At 44.2% G+C, this 22,513-nt stretch overlaps 1 protein-coding gene across 1 annotated transcript in view; it reads right to left on the minus strand.

Annotated features, from left to right (window-relative positions):
* Nucleotides 1-16,583, minus strand: part of LOC126252426 (uncharacterized) — a 90,080-nt gene extending 73,497 nt beyond the window's left edge. Inside the window, exons 1-2 of the mRNA XM_049953317.1 lie at nucleotides 16,563-16,583; nucleotides 16,252-16,451 (exon numbers count right to left, since the gene is read on the minus strand). Of these exons, the coding sequence (XP_049809274.1) occupies nucleotides 16,252-16,451; nucleotides 16,563-16,583 (221 nt within the window). The remainder of the gene's footprint in view (nucleotides 1-16,251; nucleotides 16,452-16,562) is intronic.
* Between the last annotated feature and the right edge of the window lie 5,930 nt (nucleotides 16,584-22,513).

Raw genomic sequence — 22,513 nt, forward strand, 5'->3', positions numbered from 1 at the left:
GCTCTGAGCACTATGGGACTTAACTTCTGAGGTCATCAGTCCCCTAGAACTTAGAACTACTTAAACCTAACTAACCTAAGGACATCACACACATCCATACCCGAGGCAGGATTCGAACCTGCGACCGTAGCTGTCGCGCGGTTCCGGACTGTAGCGGCTGGAACCGCTCGGCCATTCAGGCTGGCAGAAAAATTACATGATATGCTGAATGGACAGTCTAGTGAGTACAGAATATTGATCGAGAGTAAATCCAACAAACATTAAAGTAATGAGAAATAGCAGGAATGACAACAGCGAGAAACATATCACGATTGATGGTCACCAAGTAGATGTAGTTAAGGAATTCTGCTTCCTAGGCAGCAATATAACCAATACGGACGGAACAAGGAGGACATCAAAAGCAGACTAGCACCGGCAAAAAGGGTTACTAGTCTACTAGTATCAGACATAGGCCCTAATTTGAGGAGGAAATTTCTGAGAATATACGTTTCACAGCTTTTATTGTAGTGAAGCTTGGACTGTGGGAAAACTGGAACAGAAGAAAATCTAAGCTTTTGAGATGTGATACTACAGAGGAATTTTGAAAATTAGGTGGACTGATAGGGCGAGGAATGAGTATGTTCTCCGCAGAATCGGAGAGGAATATGTGGAAAACACTGACTAGGAGAAGGGGCAGGATGATAGGACATCTCTTAAGACAGCAGGGACTAATTTACATGGTACTAGAGGGAGGTGTACTGGGCAGTAACTGTAGAAGACGGAGATTGGAATACATCCAGCAATAACCGAGGACGTTAGTTGCAAGTGATATGTTGAGATGAAAAGTTTGGCACAGGAGAAATATTCGTGGCGGGCCGCATCATACTACACTCCTGGAAATTGAAATAATAACACCGTGAATTCATTGTCCCAGGAAGGGGAAACTTTATTGACACATTCCTGGGGTCAGATACATCACATGATCACACTGACAGAACCACAGGCACATAGACACAGGCAACAGAGCATGCACAATGTCGGCACTAGTACAGTGTATATCCACCTTTCGCAGCAATGCAGGCTGCTATTCTCCCATGGAGACGATCGTAGAGATGCTGGATGTAATCCTGTGGAACGGCTTGCCATGCCATTTCCACCTGGCGCCTCAGTTGGACCAGCGTTCGTGCTGGACGTGCAGACCGCGTGAGACGACGCTTCATCCAGTCCCAAACATGCTCAATGGGGGACAGATCCGGAGATCTTGCTGGCCAGGGTAGTTGACTTACACCTTCTAGAGCACGTTGGGTGGCACGGGATACATGCGGACGTGCATTGTCCTGTTGGAACAGCAAGTTCCCTTGCCGGTCTAGGAATGGTAGAACGATGGGTTCGATGACGGTTTGGATGTACCGTGCACTATTCAGTGTCCCCTCGACGATCACCAGTGGTGTACGGCCAGTGTAGGAGATCGCTCCCCACACCATGATGCCGGGTGTTGGCCCTGTGTGCCTCGGTCGTATGCAGTCCTGATTGTGGCGCTCACCTGCACGGCGCCAAACACGCATACGACCATCATTGGCACCAAGGCAGAAGCGACTCTCATCGCTGAAGACGACACGTCTCCATTCGTCCCTCCATTCACGCCTGTCGCGACACCACTGGAGGCGGGCTGCACGATGTTGGGGCGTGAGCGGAAGACGGCCTAACGGTGTGCGGGACCGTAGCCCAGCTTCATGGAGACGGTTGCGAATGGTCCCAGGAGCAACAGTGTCCCTAATTTGCTGGGAAGTGGCGGTGCGGTCCCCTACGGCACTGCGTAGGATCCTACGGTCTTGGCGTGCATCCGTGCGTCGCTGCGGTCCGGTCCCAGGTCGACGGGCACGTGCACCTTCCGCCGACCACTGGCGACAACATCGATGTACTGTGGAGACCTCACGCCCCACGTGTTGAGCAATTCGGCGGTACGTCCACCCGGCCTCCCGCATGCCCACTATACGCCCTCGCTCAAAGTCCGTCAACTGCACATACGGTTCACGTCCACGCTGTCGCGGCATGCTACCAGTGTTAAAGACTGCGATGGAGCTCCGTATGCCACGGCAAACTGGCTGACACTGACGGCGGCGGTGCACAAATGCTGCGCAGCTAGCGCCATTCGACGGCCAACACCGCGGTTCCTGGTGTGTCCGCTGTGCCGTGCGTGTGATCATTGCTTGTACAGCCCTCTCGCAGTGTCCGGAGCAAGTATGGTGGGTCTGACACACCGGTGTCAATGTGTTCTTTTTTCCATTTCCAGGAGTGTAGTTAAAAGACTGATGACTTGAACAACAACAACAAAAACAGTGATTATAGGATTGTGTTGAGGAAAAGACGTCCAGATAGACGAGCAAAGACCGCTGGAGTCGACAATGGAATGATATTTGGGAGTTGGGATGCTGCTGCTGTGATTGTGCCACGGGAAGTCCACTGTGAGGGGGGCGGCTGGGGGGCGAGTACACGGGTAGCAAAGTCCTTGGGACAAACACTGTCTCAGTGTTAGTACAGTAAGTAAGTCAATATTAGTAGTTCAGGCTGTAGCGTGGCCAGACCACAGTGGAAACATGGTCCGAGTAGGCTGTAATCTGTATCATCCGTACAGTTAACCAGTTTCAACCGTGGGTGATTTTCAAGCACATGTTTTCAGTTTCACGCTTCATTTCACAGTTTACTACATCGCTTGTACCTGCTGACATTTCTTCAGCGGAGGTATTTTAGTTTGTATACTATAAGACGAGAAGCTTCCCCAATAGGAAAGAGGACTTGTAAAAACCCATTGAACCCATTAAACACTTTAAAATTGCTGAACAATTTCTAGCAGAACAACGAACCGAGTTCCAGTGCAAAGTTGTCTCTCTATGCTGTGCCCTACCTTTTTTTCCTCCTCCACACTGAAACTAGAAATGAATCAACAGCTATCTGAGAAAGCTTTATGTAATTAACAAGACGCACATCAGACAGTTTCACTGAAAAGAGACGGGTATTGTTCTGAACGTAACAAGTTTTCACACACAAAAAGTAACAGGGTACAGAACATTTATGCACATCAGTTATTTCGCGAATATTTGGATTTATATGAACTCTTATCTCAACACAAGTGTATTGTATAGGAACAATGAATTGCGGTATTGACGGTGTCTTGATTGACGGCACACGGCGCATTGCGCACCCTTTAATACTATATGTTTTTAAATAAATATGTTTTAATCATTCTATAGTGTTCGATGTGTCCTAGAGTGTTCACTTAACTCGTTACACCCATGGACACTAATGTGAGACTGTCACGTTTCAAATAAAATTTGGTAGAAGCATCTGGATTTTGAGAAGGATAGACTTTAAACTCTGACGTCTTTAGGAATATTTCAACATATTTCGTTCATTGCCGGAATAGATATTCTACCGACTTTTCTATACATTACCCTCTCCGTATGTGTACGAAAATTTGACAATTAACTAACATCATTCGAGTGATTCTGTCTTAGAGTTTCTTTGTTTTTTATACATCCTAAATCAATTTTTGGAACATTCTAGTACTAAGTTTACGAACAATGCCAACCTCTATTTTAGACATTTAATTTATCCAGAAACTCTGCGTTTGGTTCCTGTAATTGTCTAGACCACATTGTATCTCGTGCAGAATGCATTGTTCACACGATAGCAGTGTCAACAGATAAGCCCCTTACCCTGAACAGTAGTGGTTATCTTTTACACCAAAATGTGTCCCAGCTGCCGTTAGCATTTTCACGTCAGTGACTGACATTGACAGTACAGAACGCGGCACCTAAACAAAGGGAAATTCAAAGGTGAGGCTGATTGGTAACATCCCGTCGATCGATGATGTCGTTAGAGACTGATTACAAGCTCTGTTTCGAGAATCATAGGGAAATAAATCAACATTTTACTATTCAAAGAAACCACATCAGCATTCGCCTTGAGCAAAGAAAATACGGATTGTCAGTGGAGATATGAACCGCCATCGTTCAGGGTGAAAAGCAGGTGTCTTGACTATTGCATCTACAGTCCAGTACTGAAAAAAAAATACTTTGCCTCGCTTCAGAGATAGTAAGAGGTCTGGAGATATATATAACTGAAGCTGTATAGAAGACAGAGCAAGTCCCATTGTGTGCCGGCCGGAGTGGCCGAGCGGTTCTAGGCGCTACAGTCTGGAACCGCGCTGTTGCTACGGTCGCAGGTTCGAATCCTGCCTCGGACATGGATGTGTGTGATGTCCTTAGGTTAGTTAGGTTTAACTAGTTCTAAGTTCTAGGGGACTGATGACCTCAGATGTTTAGTCCCATAGTGCTCAGAGCCATTTGGACCATTTTGAAGTCCCATTGTCAACGGGGTATAAACTTATAATTCGTTATTTCTATCGACCATCAGACCCACCCGCAGATGTAAACGAAAAATAAAGAGTAAACATCAGCTTGCTAGAATGTGTGTTTCCAAATCATCTTGTCATTTGAGGAGACATTGATCATCCAACAATCAATAGGGATAATCACTAGTTCAGAAGCGGTGGGCGTGAGAAGACATCCTGCGAAACAGTACTAAATGCTTCCTCTGAAAACTACATAGAATAGATAGTTTGCAAATGCACTCAAGGTAGAGATATACGAGATGTAATGGCAAGAAATAGACCAGAGCTCTTTGAAGACGTCCATACTGAAAACGGCATCGGTGACCACGAGTAACTAAAACAGAACAATTTACAAGTTCAGTAAACTATATTAAAAGAGTCTTGGCAAACGCTAAGAAGCAACATTATAAACATTTATTTCTACGCAAGAGGATGCAGAGAAGCTGTAGCTGAAGTCTAGAACATCTGGTCAAGAGCTGGATATGTAAGTTCATTTAACTGTTGATGATGGGAAGGGCGTTGCATGGTATACAATTTCTATAAAAAAACTTCTAAATAACGATAAATGTACAGAGCAATAAGTGTAGAACAGAGCATAAGGCTATGAACTGAGTAAATGCTAGATGAAACACATTTGGCTTTCGGAAGGGCATCGCGTGAAGCCTTCGACGACTACCGCAGCAGAATTTTATGGGAAGACCCTCACAAAATGCAAGAAATTGCAGAACACGTGTAAAGGTTGTCAGTGGCACCAACGTTACTGTCCAGACATTTATGACAGACAGGGGAACCGCATTCTATGGCAGCAAAGCAAACGCAGAATCGCCGAACTCCATTCCCAAATGCTCTTTTACTAAGCACTCCGTCTTCAGACCGCAACTGGCCCACCGGGACCATCCGACCGCCGTGCCATCCTCAGCTGAGGATGCGGATACGAAGGTCGTGTGGTCAGCACACCGCTCTCCCGGTCGTTACGATGGTTTTCTGTGACAGGAGCGGCTACAGTTTGGTCGGGTAGCTCTTCAATTGGTATCACGAGGCTGAGTGCACCCCGAGAAATGGCAACAGCATATGGCGGCCAGGATGGGCACCCATCCAAGTGCCGGCCATGCCGGACAGCGCTTAATTTCGGTGATCCGACGGGAACCGGTGTATCCACGGCGGAAAAGCCGATGCCCCTTTACTAATGTAGATAAAAAAAATACTGCCTCAAATTAATTGTCGCACAACAGCAAAGGTAACTGCTTTAGACACTAATCTCAGTGGTGCTGAGAAACGGCTGAAATCGCTCGAATCAAACAAGGCTGCAGAGCCCGACTTAATCACTGACAAATTTTACACACATTATACACCAATTTAACCATAAAATACCTCAGACGTCCCAAACAGAATACGGCGTCTAGTACCTGGAGAAAAGCACAGATCACACCCACTTACAAGAATAGTAGTAAAGGTGTACGACAAAAGCACAGTCCAATATCATTGACATTGGCTGACGCAAAATCTGAAATACTGAGCTCAAACATAATAAAAAAATGGTTCAAATGGCTCTGAGCACTATGGGACGTAACTTCGGTCATCAATCTCTTAGAACTTTAACTACTTAAACCTAACTAACGTAAGGACATCACACACATCCATGCCCGAGGCAGGATTCGAACCTGCGACCGTAGCGGTCGTGCGGTTCGACTGAAGCGCCTAGAACCGCTCGGCCACTCCGGCCGGCTCAAACAATACCTCCATACCAGCCAGCCTGGATTTCAGAAGCATTTGTCATGTGAAACTCGCGCTTTACTCACATGACGTGCTCAAAGCCAAGAACCAAGCAAATGGGGTAGACACAGTACGATCGTGTAGAGTATCAAATGAAATTTGTGACTGGATTGAGGATTTCTCTGTAGAGACGACGCAGCATGTTATCTCGGTTGGAGTCATTGGTAGATGCAGTAACTTCATGTGTGCCCGGATCCTTGCCGTTCATGTTGTACGAGTATATTACTGACATGACCAACAATAATACCCCTAAAGGGTTTGATGATGATGCAGTTATCTATCTGAAAAAAAAGCTGCACAAATCTTCAATCAGAACTTGCGCCGAAATCAAAGTAATGCAAAGATTGGCAAGTCTTGTTAAATGCTCAGAATGTAAAACTACGCACTACACAAAACGAGGAAACCTATGAGACTGATTCACATTTTGTGAATATTTTAGTTCAGCTACTTGTGACCAATAAAAATTTGTGGCGGACCGATACTCTAACCCGGATTTCCCGCTTGTCGTGAGCGGTATCCTTAACCACATTTTTTGTTATACAGTATAAAAAGAATAAGAGGAACTCTTTCGATGGTCATGAGAACAGAAAAGCACCTTTCAGATTTGCTCACCGTGGAGGTTCCAACTGCGGCGCGTGTTTAAAAAATGCTCCGTAAGTAGTTAGCAAAAGAGGACAGACATTTGACGTGTCGCATTATTATTTGGTGAAGTGCTAGCAAAAACGTCCGAAAAGGATCACATGCTCGAATCCATCTCTGAAAGCTCGTACCCAGCACTTAGGCTGTCCGAGTACGCCGCCAGTGCCGGTTAAAACCTTCTTAATGTCATGCAGTCAGAAACCAAATGCTATTATGTTCGTGAAAGTAAGCATAGGAAGAGTAAAGCTATTTTATTGTCACCATTTTAGCCCTGTTACATGAACCCGTAGTCTAGGGTTGGTGCCTTTGTTTCATAATCAAAGCTTCCTCGGTCCCGGGTTCGAAACCCGCCACCGCTTTAATTTTTATTAATAATCAGCATTGGCCACCAGGAATTCCGGTATAAGAAGTCGCCCTCATTCTGCCAACGGCCTTGTCAAAGAGGGCGGAGGATCATACAGAGGTTCAGAGCACTGTCTTACCCGTAGGGTGGGAAACTGCCCCCAACGCCGGAAGAATCAGCAATGATCAACGACATGAGGCTTCAGAAGGCACTAGAAACCACTGTATTATAGACACATAACGTGTATCCACAGGACATGTGGCCTATAATTGACAAAAGTGCCGTGGTGATCTCTCCATTGGCAAAAGATTCCAGGATAATCCCCCATTCGGACTCCGGGAGGGGAATCCCCAGGGGGAACTGACCAGGAGAAAAAGATTGTACAAACAATGAAAGGATAAGCTTATACGAGTCGGTGTGTGGAATGTCGGTAGCTCGAATGTGGTAGGGAAGCTAGAAAATCTGAAAAGGGAAATGCAAAGGCTCAGTCTACATATTGGAGGTGTCTTAGCTGAAATGGAAAGAAGACAAGGATTTCTGGTCAGATGGGTATAGGGTAATATCAACAGCAGCACAAAATGGTATAATGGGAGTAGGATTCATTATGAATAGGACGGTAGGGCAGAGAGTGTGTTACTGTGAACAGTTCAGTGACAGGGTTGTTCTTATCAGAATCGACCGTAAATCAACACCGACATCTGTAATTCAGGTGTACATGCTGACGCCGCAAGCTGAAGATGAAGAGATAGGGACAGAATGAGGATATTGACAGGATAATACAATACGCAGAGGGAGATGAAAATGTAATAGTCATGGAGGAATGGAATGCAGTTGTAGGGGGAGGAGAAGAAGAAAAGGTTAAAGGAGAATATGATCTTGGGACAAGAAATCAGAAAGGAGAAAGACTAATTGAGTTCTGTAATAAATTTCAGCTAGTAGTAGCTAATACTCTCCAAGAATCACAAGAGTAGGTGGTATACTTTGAAAAGGCAGGGTGATACGGGAAGACTTTAGTTATATTACATCAATGTCAGACGGAGATTCTGAAATCAGATTCTGGATAGTAAGGCGTACCCAGGAGCAGATATAGACTCAGATCACAATGTAGTAGTAACGAAGAGTAGGCTGAAGCTTAAGAGATTAAGCAGGAACAATTAATATGCAAAGAAGTGCTATACAGAAGTACTACGGCTGCACATACAGCAATATAGAATAGTCCAGTGGGCAGTACAGTTTACGAGGAATGAACCTCTAAAAAGGGCAGTTACAGAGGCTGGAAAGAAAAACATAGCTACCAAGTAGGTAACTGCGAAGAAACGATGGAAAATAGAAGAAATACATTAGTTGATCGATGAAAGAAGGAAATACAAAATTGTTCAGGGTAATTCAGGAATACAGAAATACATGTCGCCGAGGAATGAAATAAACAGGAAGTGCAGGGAAGCTAATACGTAATGGCTGCACGAAAAATGTGAAGAAATCTAATAACAAATGATAGTCGGAATGACAGACTCAGCATACAGGAAAGTCAAAACAACGTTAGCTGAAATTAAAAGCAGGGGTGGTAACATAGATCGGAGTGGCAACAGTACATTGAAGATCTCTATCACGGAGAAGATCTGTCTGACGTGATAGAAGAAGAAACAGGAGTTGATTTAGAAGAGATAGGAGATTCAGTATTGGAATTTAAGACGGCTTTGGAGGGCTTAATATCAAATAAGGCATAAGGGATCGATAACATTCCACCAGAATTTCTAAAATCATTAGGGGTAGTGGCAACAAAACGACTATTCACGTTGGTGTGTAGAGTGTGAGAGTCTTGAAATATACCGTCTGACTTTCGGAAAAATATTATCAACACTATTCCGCAGATCGCAAGAGCTGACAAGTGCGACAATTATCGCACCATGAGCTTAACAGCTTATGCCTCACAGTTGCTGACAAGAATAATATGCAGAAGAATGGAAAAGAAAATTGAAGATGTGTTAGGTGACGAACAGTTTGGCTTTAGGAAAGGTAAAGGCACCAGAGAGGCAATTCTGACGCTGAAGTTTATAATGGAACCAAGACTAAAGAAAAATCAAGACAGCTACATAGGATTTGTCGACTGGAAAAATCGTTCGACTGTATAAAATGGTGCAAAATATTCTAAATTCTGAGAAAAATAGGAAGAGACGAGTAATATACAATATGTACGAGAACCCAGAGAGAATAATAAGAGTGGACGATCAAGAACGAAATGCTCGGATTAAAAAGTGTGTAAGACAGGGATGTAGCCTTTCGCCCCCTACTGTTCGATTTGTATATCGAGGAAGCAATGACAGAAATAAAAGAAAGGTTTAGGAGTGGAATTAAAAGTTAAGGTGAAAGGGTATCAATGATACGATTCGCTGATAACATTACTATCTCGAGTGAAAGTGATGAAGAATTACATGATCTCTTGAATGGAATGGGTGGTCTAGGTGTTACAGAATATGGAGAGTAAATCGAACAAATACGAAAGTAATGGGAAGTAGCGGAAATGAGAACAGCGAGAAACTTATCAGGACTGATGGTTACGAAGTGGATGAAGTTAAGGAATACTACTACCTAGGCAGCAAAGTAACCCATAACGGACGGAGCAAAGAGGACATCAAAAGAGTACTAACACTTGCAAAAAGGGCATACCTGGTCAAGGCAGGTATACTAGTATCAAACATAAGCCTTAATTTGAGGAAGAAATTTCGGAGCACAGCATTGTATGGTAGTGAAACTTTGACTGTGGGAAAACTGGAACGGAAGAGAAGAGAAACGAAGCATTTGAGATGTGTTGCTACTGACGAATGTTGAAAATTAGGTGCACTGGTAAGGAAACGAATGAGGACGTTCTGCACAGAATCGGAGGGGAAAACACTGACAAGGAGAAGGGACAGGATAATAGGACATTTGTTAAGACATCAGGAACTGACTTCCATGGTACTAGACGGAGCCGTAAGAGGGCAAAAACTGTAGATGAAGACAGATTGGAATACATTCAGCAGATAATTCAGGACTTCGGTTGTAAGTGCTATTATGAGATGATGAGGTTGTTGTTGTTGTTGTTGTTGTCTTCAGTCCTGAGACTGGTTTGATGCAGCTCTCCATGCTACCCTATCCTGTGCAAGCTTCATCTCCCAGTACCTACTGCAACCTACATCCTTCTGAATCTGCTTGGTGTATTCATCTCTTGGTCTCCCTCTACGAATTTTACCCTCCACGCTGCCCTCCAATACTAAATTGGTGATCCCCTGATGCCTCAGAACATGTCCTACCAATCGATCCCTTCTTCTAGTCAAGTTGTGCCACAAACTCCTCTTCTCCCCAATTCTATTCAATACCTCATTAGTTATGTGATCTACCCATCTAATCTTCAGCGTTCTTCTGTAGCACCACATTTCGAAAGCTTCTATTCTCCTCTTGTCCAAACTATTCATCGTCCATGATTCACTTCAATACATGGCTACACTCCATACAAATACTTTCAGAAACGACTTCCTGACACTTAAATCTATACTCGATGTTAACAAATTTCTCTTCTTCAGAAACGATTTCCTTGCCATTGCCAGTCTACATTTTATATCCTCTCTACGTCGACCATCATCAGTTACTTTACTCCCTAAATAGCAAAACTCCTTTACTAGAACACAGCTCAAACGTTTGCGACTTATGACTATCAGGGGATATTTACCACATACACGGAAGGGCAGTACGGATGTTAAAATATCTGTTCGACCCACGGGAGAGTGACATTCGCTTTAACATGAACGCGAACCGTCACGCGTAAGCCTTCTAACAATGTTTGAAGAACCAACATTAAGTGAGTTATCGAGGAATATACTACAGCCCCCTTAGATACCGGTGACGCAGGGCACACAAAGGCAAGCTTGATCTAATTAGAGATAATTTAAGAGGCCAGTCATTAGGTGCTGAATGCCCAAGTGAAATCTTAAGTGGTAAATGGAAAGCACCCACTGCCTTGTACTTCAATTGTTTGGAAAGTAGATAAAATTGTAGATGCAGACTGTCTAAAAATTCTAAAGCTACCGATCTTTTACCTTCAGTTTAGAAATCTAATTGTTTTCCGGAGAAAAAGTATCTTATAAATTCAGCTCACCTGTGCAATCATGAGATTCAGGAGGCAGTTTAAATTAGAATCGAAAATGATGCTATGCTCTTCATTTCCGGAGGCGCTGTATGTGGTTTAGCGCTTAGGCTGTGGCCAAAGTAGCAACTTAAGCAATGTAGGGCCAGCTATGTGGTCAAAGACTTCCTAGCGAACAGAATCCTGCTCAACTTTCAACATGTGGGAATCTCGTCGGATGTATGTTCTCCGACTTTTACTGCTCACCAGTGACCAAAATAGTATGGTGGGTAATGTCAGAAGCTGCATCAGGAAATTCATGGATGATGCTGTTGTGCATAGAGAAGTCTCTGTTCCACGAATTGTAGCCTATCGGGTAAGGAGTGGTAAAATGAAAACGAGAGAGATGGAAAACATTGCCCACTTACAAGTAGGAATCGCGCACTGACGGTTCCGTACAAACTTTATTATGTATATAGACAGCTCATCCATTCCGGGAATTGATAATCTCGACCATTTTTGGCTATTATCGACATTGATACTGAAAATATATCGGTCTCAGAGCTTTCCAAATGGTTCAAATGGCTCTGAGCACTATGGGACTTAACATCTGAGGTCATCAGTGCCTAGAACTTAGAACTACTTAAACCTAACTAACCTAAGGACAACACACACAGCCATGCCCGAGGCAGGATTCGAACCTGCGACCGCAGCGTTCGCGCATTTCCAGACTGAAGCGCCTAGAACCGCTCGACCACACCGGCCGGCTCAGAGCTTTCCAGATTTTAGAGAATGTTAAATTTATATTACTGAAATTAAAGCAAAGTAATGTAACAGGGAGGCGACTATTATTATAATAATCGCTTCGGAATCTGTCAGATATCCAGGAGCGATTAATCCACGCAGATATATGTGAAACAAACATTCACTGACTAGTCTCCGAAAGTTTGTTTCACATATAATTTGAAGGACTGCAACAGTCTCCTCGATACTTACAACCGGAAACGCAATATGTAAGTGCAGTAAGAGCTCCTGGTTAAATTCCAAATGCGTCATATGAAGAGTTATTTCTTGGCTGAACGCAAATTGTTTTAATTTTGACTGACGTCGAATAACAAATAAATATTTTTTCGTGTGATATTACAAATTTACAGTTTTCGGATTTTTCCTTTGGTTGCATTGTAAACCTTCCGTTTTGCCATATCCATGATTCCAGGCCAACGGCAAGTACCCTATAGGTTTTGATGCGTGAGTTTTCGAGCGTCAAGATACTTAACATAAATGGCCATGTCTTTTGATTGCACTGACTTAGAAGCTTAAAATTTTTACACCACCAAGGGACCATAGACCTCAGTGTATGGACATAAATTTCATGTTGATACGTCCACCCCTTCCTGAGAAAAAGGGTTTTTAACAATCGGTCAGACAGATTGACAACGTGATCCCGTAAGGGTCCCCTTTTTACCGTTTGAGACACAGAACCATAATAAGTGAATAAACTGTTTATTATTTTGCAACTAACCACCGTAATTTAGCACGTTTATCCTACTGTGAGGCAAGACAGTCAATGCCTTCATGGAAAAAAATATTTTTGCTGTTTCTTACGTATTCTTGATTTACCCAGCGTGAACCACCTCGTCTGAAGCTGACCAACGGTAAGGAATGTCTTTCTTCAAGCCTCCAAAAATATGGAAATCGCTTGGGGAGAGATCAGGACTGTTATGGAGGACGTGTAACAGCTTCCCAGTGAAATTTTGCAGCATAGTCTAAACAACCTTGGCAACATGTGACATCGTGTAACGCCACCTGTACCTTCGGCTATCAGAACCTCAATTTAACTTGTCAAAGGAGAACGGTAATATCGTGATCTCACATACACATTTTTTGCGAGTATTCAATAAACGACAAAACGTTTACGCTTTAAGGAGCTTTGCTCAATACTATCAGTTACCAGCGGCTGCGCTCGCATACCAGTCGTTTTGTATTCGGGTAAGCATAGCTTGTGATGTGCGTCGCACCCCGCCACCGACCCCCCCCCCCCCACCACCACACGCGCGCTCACATGTCCATCCCCCCCTCCCCCTCCCCCCTCCCCCCGGCTTCAGACGAGGTGGTTCACGCTGGGTAAATCAAGAATACGTAAGAAACAGCAAAAATATTTTTTTCCATGAAGGCATTGACTGTCTTGCCTCACAGTAGGATAAACGTGCTAAATTACGGTGGTTAGTTGCAAAATAATAAACAGTTTATTTACTTATTATGGTTCTGTGTCTCAAACGGTAAAAAGGGGACCCTTACGGGATCACGTTGTCAATCTGTCTGACCGATTGTTAAAAACCCTTTTTCTCAGGAAGGGGTGGACGTATCAACATGAAATTTATGTCCATACACTGATGTCACACACACACACACACACACACACACACACACACACACACACACACACACAGTTTGATGTGACGAATTATACACGATGTTTGAGATTACTTTGTAAGTTACAGTGTAAAGTTTTAAGTGAGGAATATTTATTTATTTGAGTGAACATAAGGAACTTCACTCTTTCTGCGGTGTTGTGAATATAGCTTGTTTACTTATTTTCCAGAGAGCTACAGCAAGTTAGAAACATTAAATGTCATAGAAGTGAGTACAACATGTTGTATGTTACTGGTTGTTTTCAGATAGTGGAATTCTCATTTAAGTGAAGTGTTCAAAAGAGTGGCTATTTTCCTGGACACACGCCTTCAAACGACCTGCGGACTACATGCAAAGTAGCAGACGTCAATGAGCGACAAGCTTCCTCCATGCACTGTCTGAAGTCACGTTTGATTAGGTTGTAGAATGTATCCTTGCACAGTCTGTGCGAGGCAAGTCGGAACGAACAAAGAAACTAGGTTCGGCCCGCCACGGATGTCGGAATGGTACACTGCTTACACATTCAGGTAGTGTTGACATGTTGCTGATGCTTGGTGAACGCCGACGCGATGCGAACGAAGCAGCCATGGTTTATGCCGACACGTCGATTAGAGGGCGCACTGAGTTGTACGCTTAGGAAAATGGGCACTCATTTCAACACTTCAGTCAAATGAACATTCAGACACCAGAGCATCCATCCGTATCCCGCCCCTTATGTACAACGCATTGTATCCACGCATAATACTTTGAACTTTTCTAGATCCTCACTAAAATTAGGAGAGATTTCATTCATGAAATGGCTTTGAAATTAATAAAATATGAAATGTGGCAGAAAACTTACGTGATAATTTCTGTAAGAAGAATTCGTCGTTTAAATAAGATTGCAGAGAATTTAACATTAACATGGCGCACATAGAAAAATGTGTCAGCGTTAAAATGCATAAGAAAATACAAGCCATGTATGTTTCGGTCACATTTCATGATTTACTTAATTCATGGATGTTTCTCTTAAGGTCAAAAAGGAAAATTCTCTTTCTCTATCCCCTCCCCCCCCCCCCTGAATTTTTCAACATTCGAGGAACTAAACTGTAAATGGTCTTTCCGCCTCTTTATGCAGATTGCGTTACTTTCATTCCTGTTCATCCTCAACAGCCAGTCCCTGCACCAAGCTTGAATTCTCTTCATGTTTTCCTGCACTCCCCTATATTTTGGTAGCGTTACGATTTTTCTATACACGGAATTTTGAACGAAAAACTTTTTGTATGTATCAGTACACAAAACCAGCAACGAGGCCCCAGGACGAAAGCAAGGAAATTTGAAACACTGACGTGAAGATGGATTTGTAATGAATCTGAAAGCAGTAACTGAGTTAAATAAATTTTCCTAAACTATACATAGGGCTGGAAGCTGATTAAATTATAAACTGTATAACTGTTCTACAACAACTATTCTCGAGATCATTTGTATGCCAATGGCCTTGATCTAGCCATCCTGAGCACAGATCTTCAATGAGTGAAGAACACCCTCGCGAACTTTTGAGACACTACAACAGAAACCAACTTAAACTAAATCCCACAAAGACAAGTATGTCCTTTTCATTTGAGAAACTGGGAAGCTAGTCGTAAATTGAGGGCAGTATGGTCAGGTATCTAAATATAACACAAAGACCCCAAAATATCTAGCAGTGTCACTTGATAGAGCTCTTACTCGTACTTTGAAGAAGCACTGCACATGAACTGCAAGTCAAAGTTTCCACCAGGACAACCTTCTACGGAAACTGGCCGGATCTCATTAGGGTAGTCAGCCTTAAACTTTACGAGCATCTCTAATGACGCTCTGCTATTCTACAGCAGAGTATGGATGTCCTGTTTGGTATAATTCAGTACGCGCTGAACAGATGGACATAGCTCTCAATGAGAACTGTAAAATCATAACACGTTGCTTGAAATCCACTCCAGTCTATACCACCTCACAGAAAGAGAACCGACCCCTGTTCAAAGAGAATGTGAATGAGGAAAGGATGGAACAGGAGAGAACGCAATCCCTGTATGTGCACGAACCGCACCAGCAATGACTGAAGTCGAGGAGTAGTTTCCTTAGAACGTCGACGGAATTGGGAACCAGTCATGAAAAAGCTAGAGGCAACTATGATACAATCTACCTTTCTCCTGGCTGGAAAAAGAAGTTTCAGAATCTCTATCTCCTGGATATGGTGAGAAATTGACAAGTCCCTGAATAGACTGAGTTCTGGAGTTGGCACATCAAAGGTTAATTTGGTAAGATGGTGCCACACTGCTAAAGATGATGTTTAGTGTGACTGTGGAGAAGACCAGACTGTTCACCATATGCTTCAGTGCAGACTGTGTCCAGCCTCCTGCACAGAAAATGACCATCAAGGAACAGAAATTGCGTTGAAATGCCCAAATTTTAGGCAAAAGTAATATAGTCATAACTGGGTGTAATGTAGAAGTTTCTGATACGAGAATAAATAAAAGATGGGAAACTTGACGATACTGCTATACTTGTGAGTTACGGTCCTACAACCGCCGAACGTGTCGAGTAGCATGGTAGAACGCCGCGCTCTGGCCCTACCAGAGGACGCACGGGCCGTACCTGGGAGCGGCCGTGAAGACGCCGAGCCTGGCGAAGGCGGGCAGCGCGAGGCGGTAGACCTGCGCCTCGTTGTGGAAGAGCTCCGCCGAGCTGAAGGCGGACACGCGCTGCCCCTCGGGGGCGGGCACCTTCACGTAGAGGCGGCGGCCGCGCGGCGTGCTGAGGCGCGCGCCGGTGGAGCCGGTGCCGCGGTGCGCCGCCTGCAGCCGCCCCCGCAGCGACGCCGCCGCCCCCGCGTCCTCGCCCAGCGCCGCGAGCGCCTCGCGCAGCGCCGCCTCCACGGCCGCGTCTGCTACCACGTCCACACCCACGCCTGCAGCAGCCGCCTCCATGGCTGTCCGCTCGGTACTGACTGCCGCGCGCTGCTCGCTTATCGCCGCAACCGCAGCGCGCTGATAACGGGTTCGTCGTCACACGGCCTCGCGCTCCTACTGCCGCGGACGTGGCGCTATCTACGTCTCTGTCAGCCGCGCGTCACGGCTCACCACGTCACTGCTTCGGCGCCTAATGACGCTCTGCTGGTAGCCCGCGTCGTCTTCTGACACACTTAACACGATGGCCGCCGATTCCGCAAGCGATAGCAGATTTACTACAGCTATTGCTACACTCCGCGAATCGTGTTACGATGTGTGGTGGAGGGTGCTTCGTGTAAAATTGTTTTCCTTTTTATTAACGTGTGGCTTTCTTGTCTGTGTCTCTGTCTGTTTGATACAAATTTTGCAGTTTGTTTTAAACTAGCTTCCTAATCAGTTTTCAAATGTAGCTCAGAATTTGATGACACTGTGCTGCTTGAAGCGTCACCATGTCCGAGGCTGACGTCGCAGAGCGCCGCGCATTTGTATCATTACAGAGGAAGGTTGTAGCCAAGTTTTAAATTTCAGCTTTCACAATAGGAGATAATTACGCGCTTTCGAAAAAGTGATCCTGTAGTTCTGTTGCGCAGCGTACAATTATAGGCCGCCAAAAAAACTAATCGCCAGAAAAGAAGAGGAATTTAAAAGCGAAAGTACCAACAGATAATTCTTTTCATTATTTTTTATCTCATCAGTTCATTCCATCATAAATTGGTTAACAAAATGTCACGGAATTGAATAATCGGCCTTAAATGCTACATTACAAGCTTTTAATAGAACATTGCTGTGTAATTCAGTTTTTGCATGTTAGTTCTGTATGTTATGCCCACAGCACAGGTTCAGCCAAGTAGTCTGTTACATCACAAATACGGCCCTGAAAATCGTACCGTGGTTCACTACGTCTCACTTGCAACGTCTGACATTGGAGTTGGATGGACATCTCCGTGGCACTTACGCGCTTGCTAAATGAAACTGTGACGAAACGCGTTGTTCTTCTTCGGGCCTTCTCTATTTCCTCTGTCATATTTGTCTGGTGATGGTCCCAGAATGAGTGGCAGGTATCGGTCTAATGAAGATTTTATACGATACTTCCTTCGTGAGTAGACCACCCCCTCCAAACAATTCTTTGAATGAATATGCCATTCCAACGATTAGCTTTATATGGTCGTTTACCGTTAAATCGCATACTCCGAGATATTTAATGGCTGCGACCCTTTCCAATAATTTTTCAACATTCGAGGAACTAAACTGTAAATGGTCTTTCCGCCTCTTTATGCAGATTGCGTTACTTTCATTCCTGTTCATCCTCAACAGCCAGTCCCTGCACCAAGCTTGAATTCTCTTCATGTTTTCCTGCACTCCCCTATATTTTGGTAGCGTTACGATTTTTCTATACACCACAGCGACATCTGCAAACATCGTCGTGGTACCTTCGACGTTGGCCACTAAGTCATTTAAACACGATGTCTAAAAAAGGTGCCACGTATTCTAATAGGAGGTAGTATTTGGCGAAAACCAAAGGAAAAGTTCCTATGATGCTATGTTCGGAAACCAAATACTTGTTGGGCCAATCTGTCCTCTCAGTCCCATCGGACTCTCTCGTAGAAATACACACTATAGGCAGTACTGCACGTGGTTACCATACATGTTGGAACATCCTTCAGCCCATCTTCACAGTGAATCACGCACTCTTTCAAATGCATCTGACTCCACCCGAATTTTACCGAGCGAGGTTGCACAGTGGTTCGCACACTCGCATTCGGGAGGACGACGGTTCAATCCCGCGTCCGGTCATCCTGATTTAGGTTTTCCGTGATTTCCCTAAAGCGCTCCTGCCGAATGCCGGTGTGGCTCCTTTGAAAGGGCACGGCCTTCTTCCTTCCCCGTCCTTCCCTAATCCGATGAGACCAATGACCTCTCTGTTTGGTCTCTTCCCCCAAACAACCCAACCCCCACCCGAATTTTGTCACAAGTATTCGTCATAAACTTCTGTAATGCGGTCCCAAAGCCAGTAATCCAACGGATTCATGTCCAGTGAATAGGGAAGCCATGCTACTGGACCTCATCGATCTCATCGTGCGTAAACCACAGACATCGTGTTTCTGTACGGGTATGTTCTTCTCCAGTACCGCTGGTAATTCATCGCGCAGGAATCGGTGATACACAGCACCTGCTAATCTCTTCGCTAGAACGTATGGCCTCGTGAGTTTGTCACCGACAATTTCTGCCCGTACATTGATACAGAAGCAATCCTGATGCCTCACTTTCATGACTGCTCTAGGATTTGGATTTGCCCGCATGTGCGTTCTGTGGTAATTTACTACGTCATTTGTTGTGCATCCTGAATATTACCATTAATCGCCACAAGTGAAACGGCCCATATCTCAAGAGATATTAGATTCCGGACACATAGAAAATTTCTTCTAGATTTGACCAATACTACCCAATAGGCCCGTAGGAGTGTGTGGCTTATTTAAAAAAAAATCCTGTATGTAGTTCGTCAGGTTCACACGACAGCTGAACACTGACAGTTTGTCCCTCAAGTGTACGTTATTCAGTCTGGCACTATACCATTCGAGTCAACATACCCTCCCCTCCCCTTCCCCTCACCTATCCATCCGGCCTCGCCAGACCTATACGTACTGAAAAGTTCCTTCTCGCCGATCCAAGCAGCTTCCAGAATGTCGCGCAGTCAGGGCCCACGCGCTCTTGGCGGCGGAGGACGCGCAAGGCAAATTTCGTGATTTATTGCTGCATAGACGTATTCCTAAACGTTTCTTGGCGGACTGGAATTAATTCTCATCACTGTTACACATATGCCATCAGTTTGAAAAAGAGTCGTCAGCCTCGCGTTGAGCGGCGGGACAAGAAAAAATCGTCATCACCCCTCTACCATTAAGCAGTGCCATGTAGCAATTCAACTGCTTTAAAAGACAAACATACGGCAACTGGATTGAAAAGCAAACACCGTCTCCAACCGGTTTCTAGCATCTCCTTCATAAAGCAAACAGGATAACCGTTTAAAGTTAAAAAAAAAGGAGGCGGCACACAAAGCACAAGTCTAAGACATCGCAAGTTCGCCTCGTCGTTACTAAATACTAACTGTAGCTAACTGGTGTCTGCACCTACTGATACGGTTCTAGGCGCTACAGTCTGAATCCTGCCTTGGGCATGGGTGTGTGTGGTGTCCTTAGGTTAGTTAGGTTTAATTAGTTCTAAGTTCTAGGCGACTGATGACCTCAGAAGTTAAGTCGCATAGTGCTCAGAGCCATTTGAACCATTTTTTTGCACGTACTAATATGAGACTTGTGTCCACCTGACAAGTGCTCGCTCATTAAGTTGCACTCTTTCTAATAAAACTGGAAAGCAATATTCTTGATCACTGAGTCATTCACGCCCAACTTCATACACGCAGCGCTGTTATTAATACCTCCGCTCCGCCCCACAGGGTCCAAGACCTCGGTGCTATCCTCGCGAGGGCTCCCGGCCGATTTCACGAGTCCAGACAGCTTCTCGGAATTATTAAACATTTAGGCCAGTCAGTCTATTAGGAGCAGAATGGAGGCGTCTTCTGTTCCCGCTAATAGGGCTGCTGCAGGGTGCTACTTGCTGACAGGACGTTTAGAACTTTTTCTGCAGCAGGTGTGGAAAACACCGACCATCGCGATAAATTACAAACATGCAGGCAACTGACACAACCAATTTAGGAAGATTAAGGAAAGACCAGCTCATCATCATCAACTCGTACCACAGGATACTGGCTAAGGCAAATACAAACGTACAGGAGCCGCCCGGGAACGATATGTTGCAAAACGGAGCACACACCTCCGCCATCTCGTGTTTCGCCAGTCTCCCCAAATGCCAGAATGACAATCAATCCCTCTGATTTTTCCCCCTCTGATGCACCAGCTCAGAATTTTTCCACGTGTTCTCACACCACTACAATTCTTGAGTCCCAGTCCCCTGTTGTATCCCACTTGAAACCCAGATCAATCAACTTCTCCATCGGGAAATACCATTTTTCTTCCTTATCAAAACTCTTTTCTTTCCCATGGAAATTTAAGCTACCTAATTCTTCCTGATTACAAAATAACCCTCGACATCTATCCATTCTATCAACTGCAACCTTCCCCACTCACACCAACACAAATGAAGGCTCGATCCCATCCTCTTCCTTCCTAATTCTACCTACCCTCTTACAACTATATCCCAACTGCTAGTTCCTGCCTCTACATAAGCCCTATAACATACTCGACAGTACCTGTTTGCAGCTGCCTTACCCAAGCACATCACGTCATTTACACCATCACTGTTTTATCGTCTAAAACCTTATTTTTTTATTATTTCAGAATAAAAACAGTCTTGTTTGCGAAATTATTTAATATCAAAATTAAATAACTTCGCAACCAAGACTGTTTTCATTCCGAAATAACTCGAAACTTGTTGCTGTAGAACCCTGTCGCATTGGAATGGAATAACTTTTATTTAATTTTTTAGCCGTCCGGGGTGGCCGTGCGGTTCTAGGCGCTACAGTATGGAACCGCGCGACCGCCACGGTCGCTGGTTCGAATCCTGCCTCGGGCATTGTTGTGTATGATGTCCTTAGGTTAGTTAGGTTCTAAGTTCTAGGGGACTGATGACCTTAGAATTTAAGTCCCATAGTGCTCAGAGCCATTTGAACCATTTAATTTTTTAAAGAACGGTGCCAACGCGCTCCCAATATGGAAACGTAAATGGCTAATATACTGTAAAAATCTGGTATTAGTCTCACTCGACATATGCCAGTGTCACTAACACAGCGACATTCCAACAGTCCAAAATCCTCAAAAGGCTTGCATACCGCCTCGCTTTCTGCAACAACTTACACTCATCCACTCGAATCCTCTATCAGCTAACAACACAAATCGATGTGGCACCAGCAGTTAACAAACTTACGAGAGGCAGCTTCCTTTTTCGTGACGGATTCAAGATTAATACCTTGGGAAAGTGGTATCAGTTCCAGGACTGATGCTACTAAACGTTCATAAGAAATTTGTGTGAGAAAGCTTCACCTTGTTTCTAGCTTTTTAACCAAATTCTGGATGCAGGACTTCGAATAAACCCGTAATGTACCAAAATTACAACTGAATTTTTGTCTGACATCCCTCGTATGAATCTATCTTTTCGTACTTCCGATCGAGAAACACACTGTTCGCAAGTACACACTGTTTTAAATTCGCGTAAAAGTACCGAAAGGCACGCACGCAGTACAAATCAAGACAATAAGGCTATTGCAGTACTGTCGGAGCACTAAACTTTATTGTTTAGTTTACAAAGAGTGTGCATCAATTTTTCGCGCTATTTTTCCACTATCAAAGTACTGAAGACAATATATATTTTACAGCCTTTAGAAGAACGGCCATCCCGTAGAATACTCTCACGCTGGTAATAACCACAACCGTTTCCGTTTAGCTGCACGTCACATCTTCACCGTTACTCGTTCTACAGTCTTCAGTAATGATGATCGGCAATCAAGCAGCTATTTACAATCGTACTCAGACAGTTAGAAATTTCTAACAGTTCTTTCATAAATGTACGGGCTGACAGAAAGCAATGACTGACTTCCAGTTCATACTTCTATTTACTTATTTATCTATTTATTTTTCACTTTTTTGAGTCATCGATATTCTCAGCGGTTTGATGGGGCCCGCCACGAATTCATCACTTGCGCTAATATCTTCATCTCAGAAAAGCTCTTGTGCCCTATGGCCTCAATTATTCGTTCGATGTATTCCAATCTCCGTCTTCCGCTACTATTTTTATCCTCTATAGCTCCCTCTCGTACCATAGAGGTTACTCCTTAATGTCTTACTACATCTACTACCGTCCTGTCCCTTCCACTTGTCAGTGTTTTCAATATGTTCCTGTCT

The sequence above is a fragment of the Schistocerca nitens genome, chromosome 4 (assembly GCF_023898315.1).
Source record: "Schistocerca nitens isolate TAMUIC-IGC-003100 chromosome 4, iqSchNite1.1, whole genome shotgun sequence".
Taxonomy (NCBI): domain Eukaryota; kingdom Metazoa; phylum Arthropoda; class Insecta; order Orthoptera; family Acrididae; genus Schistocerca; species Schistocerca nitens.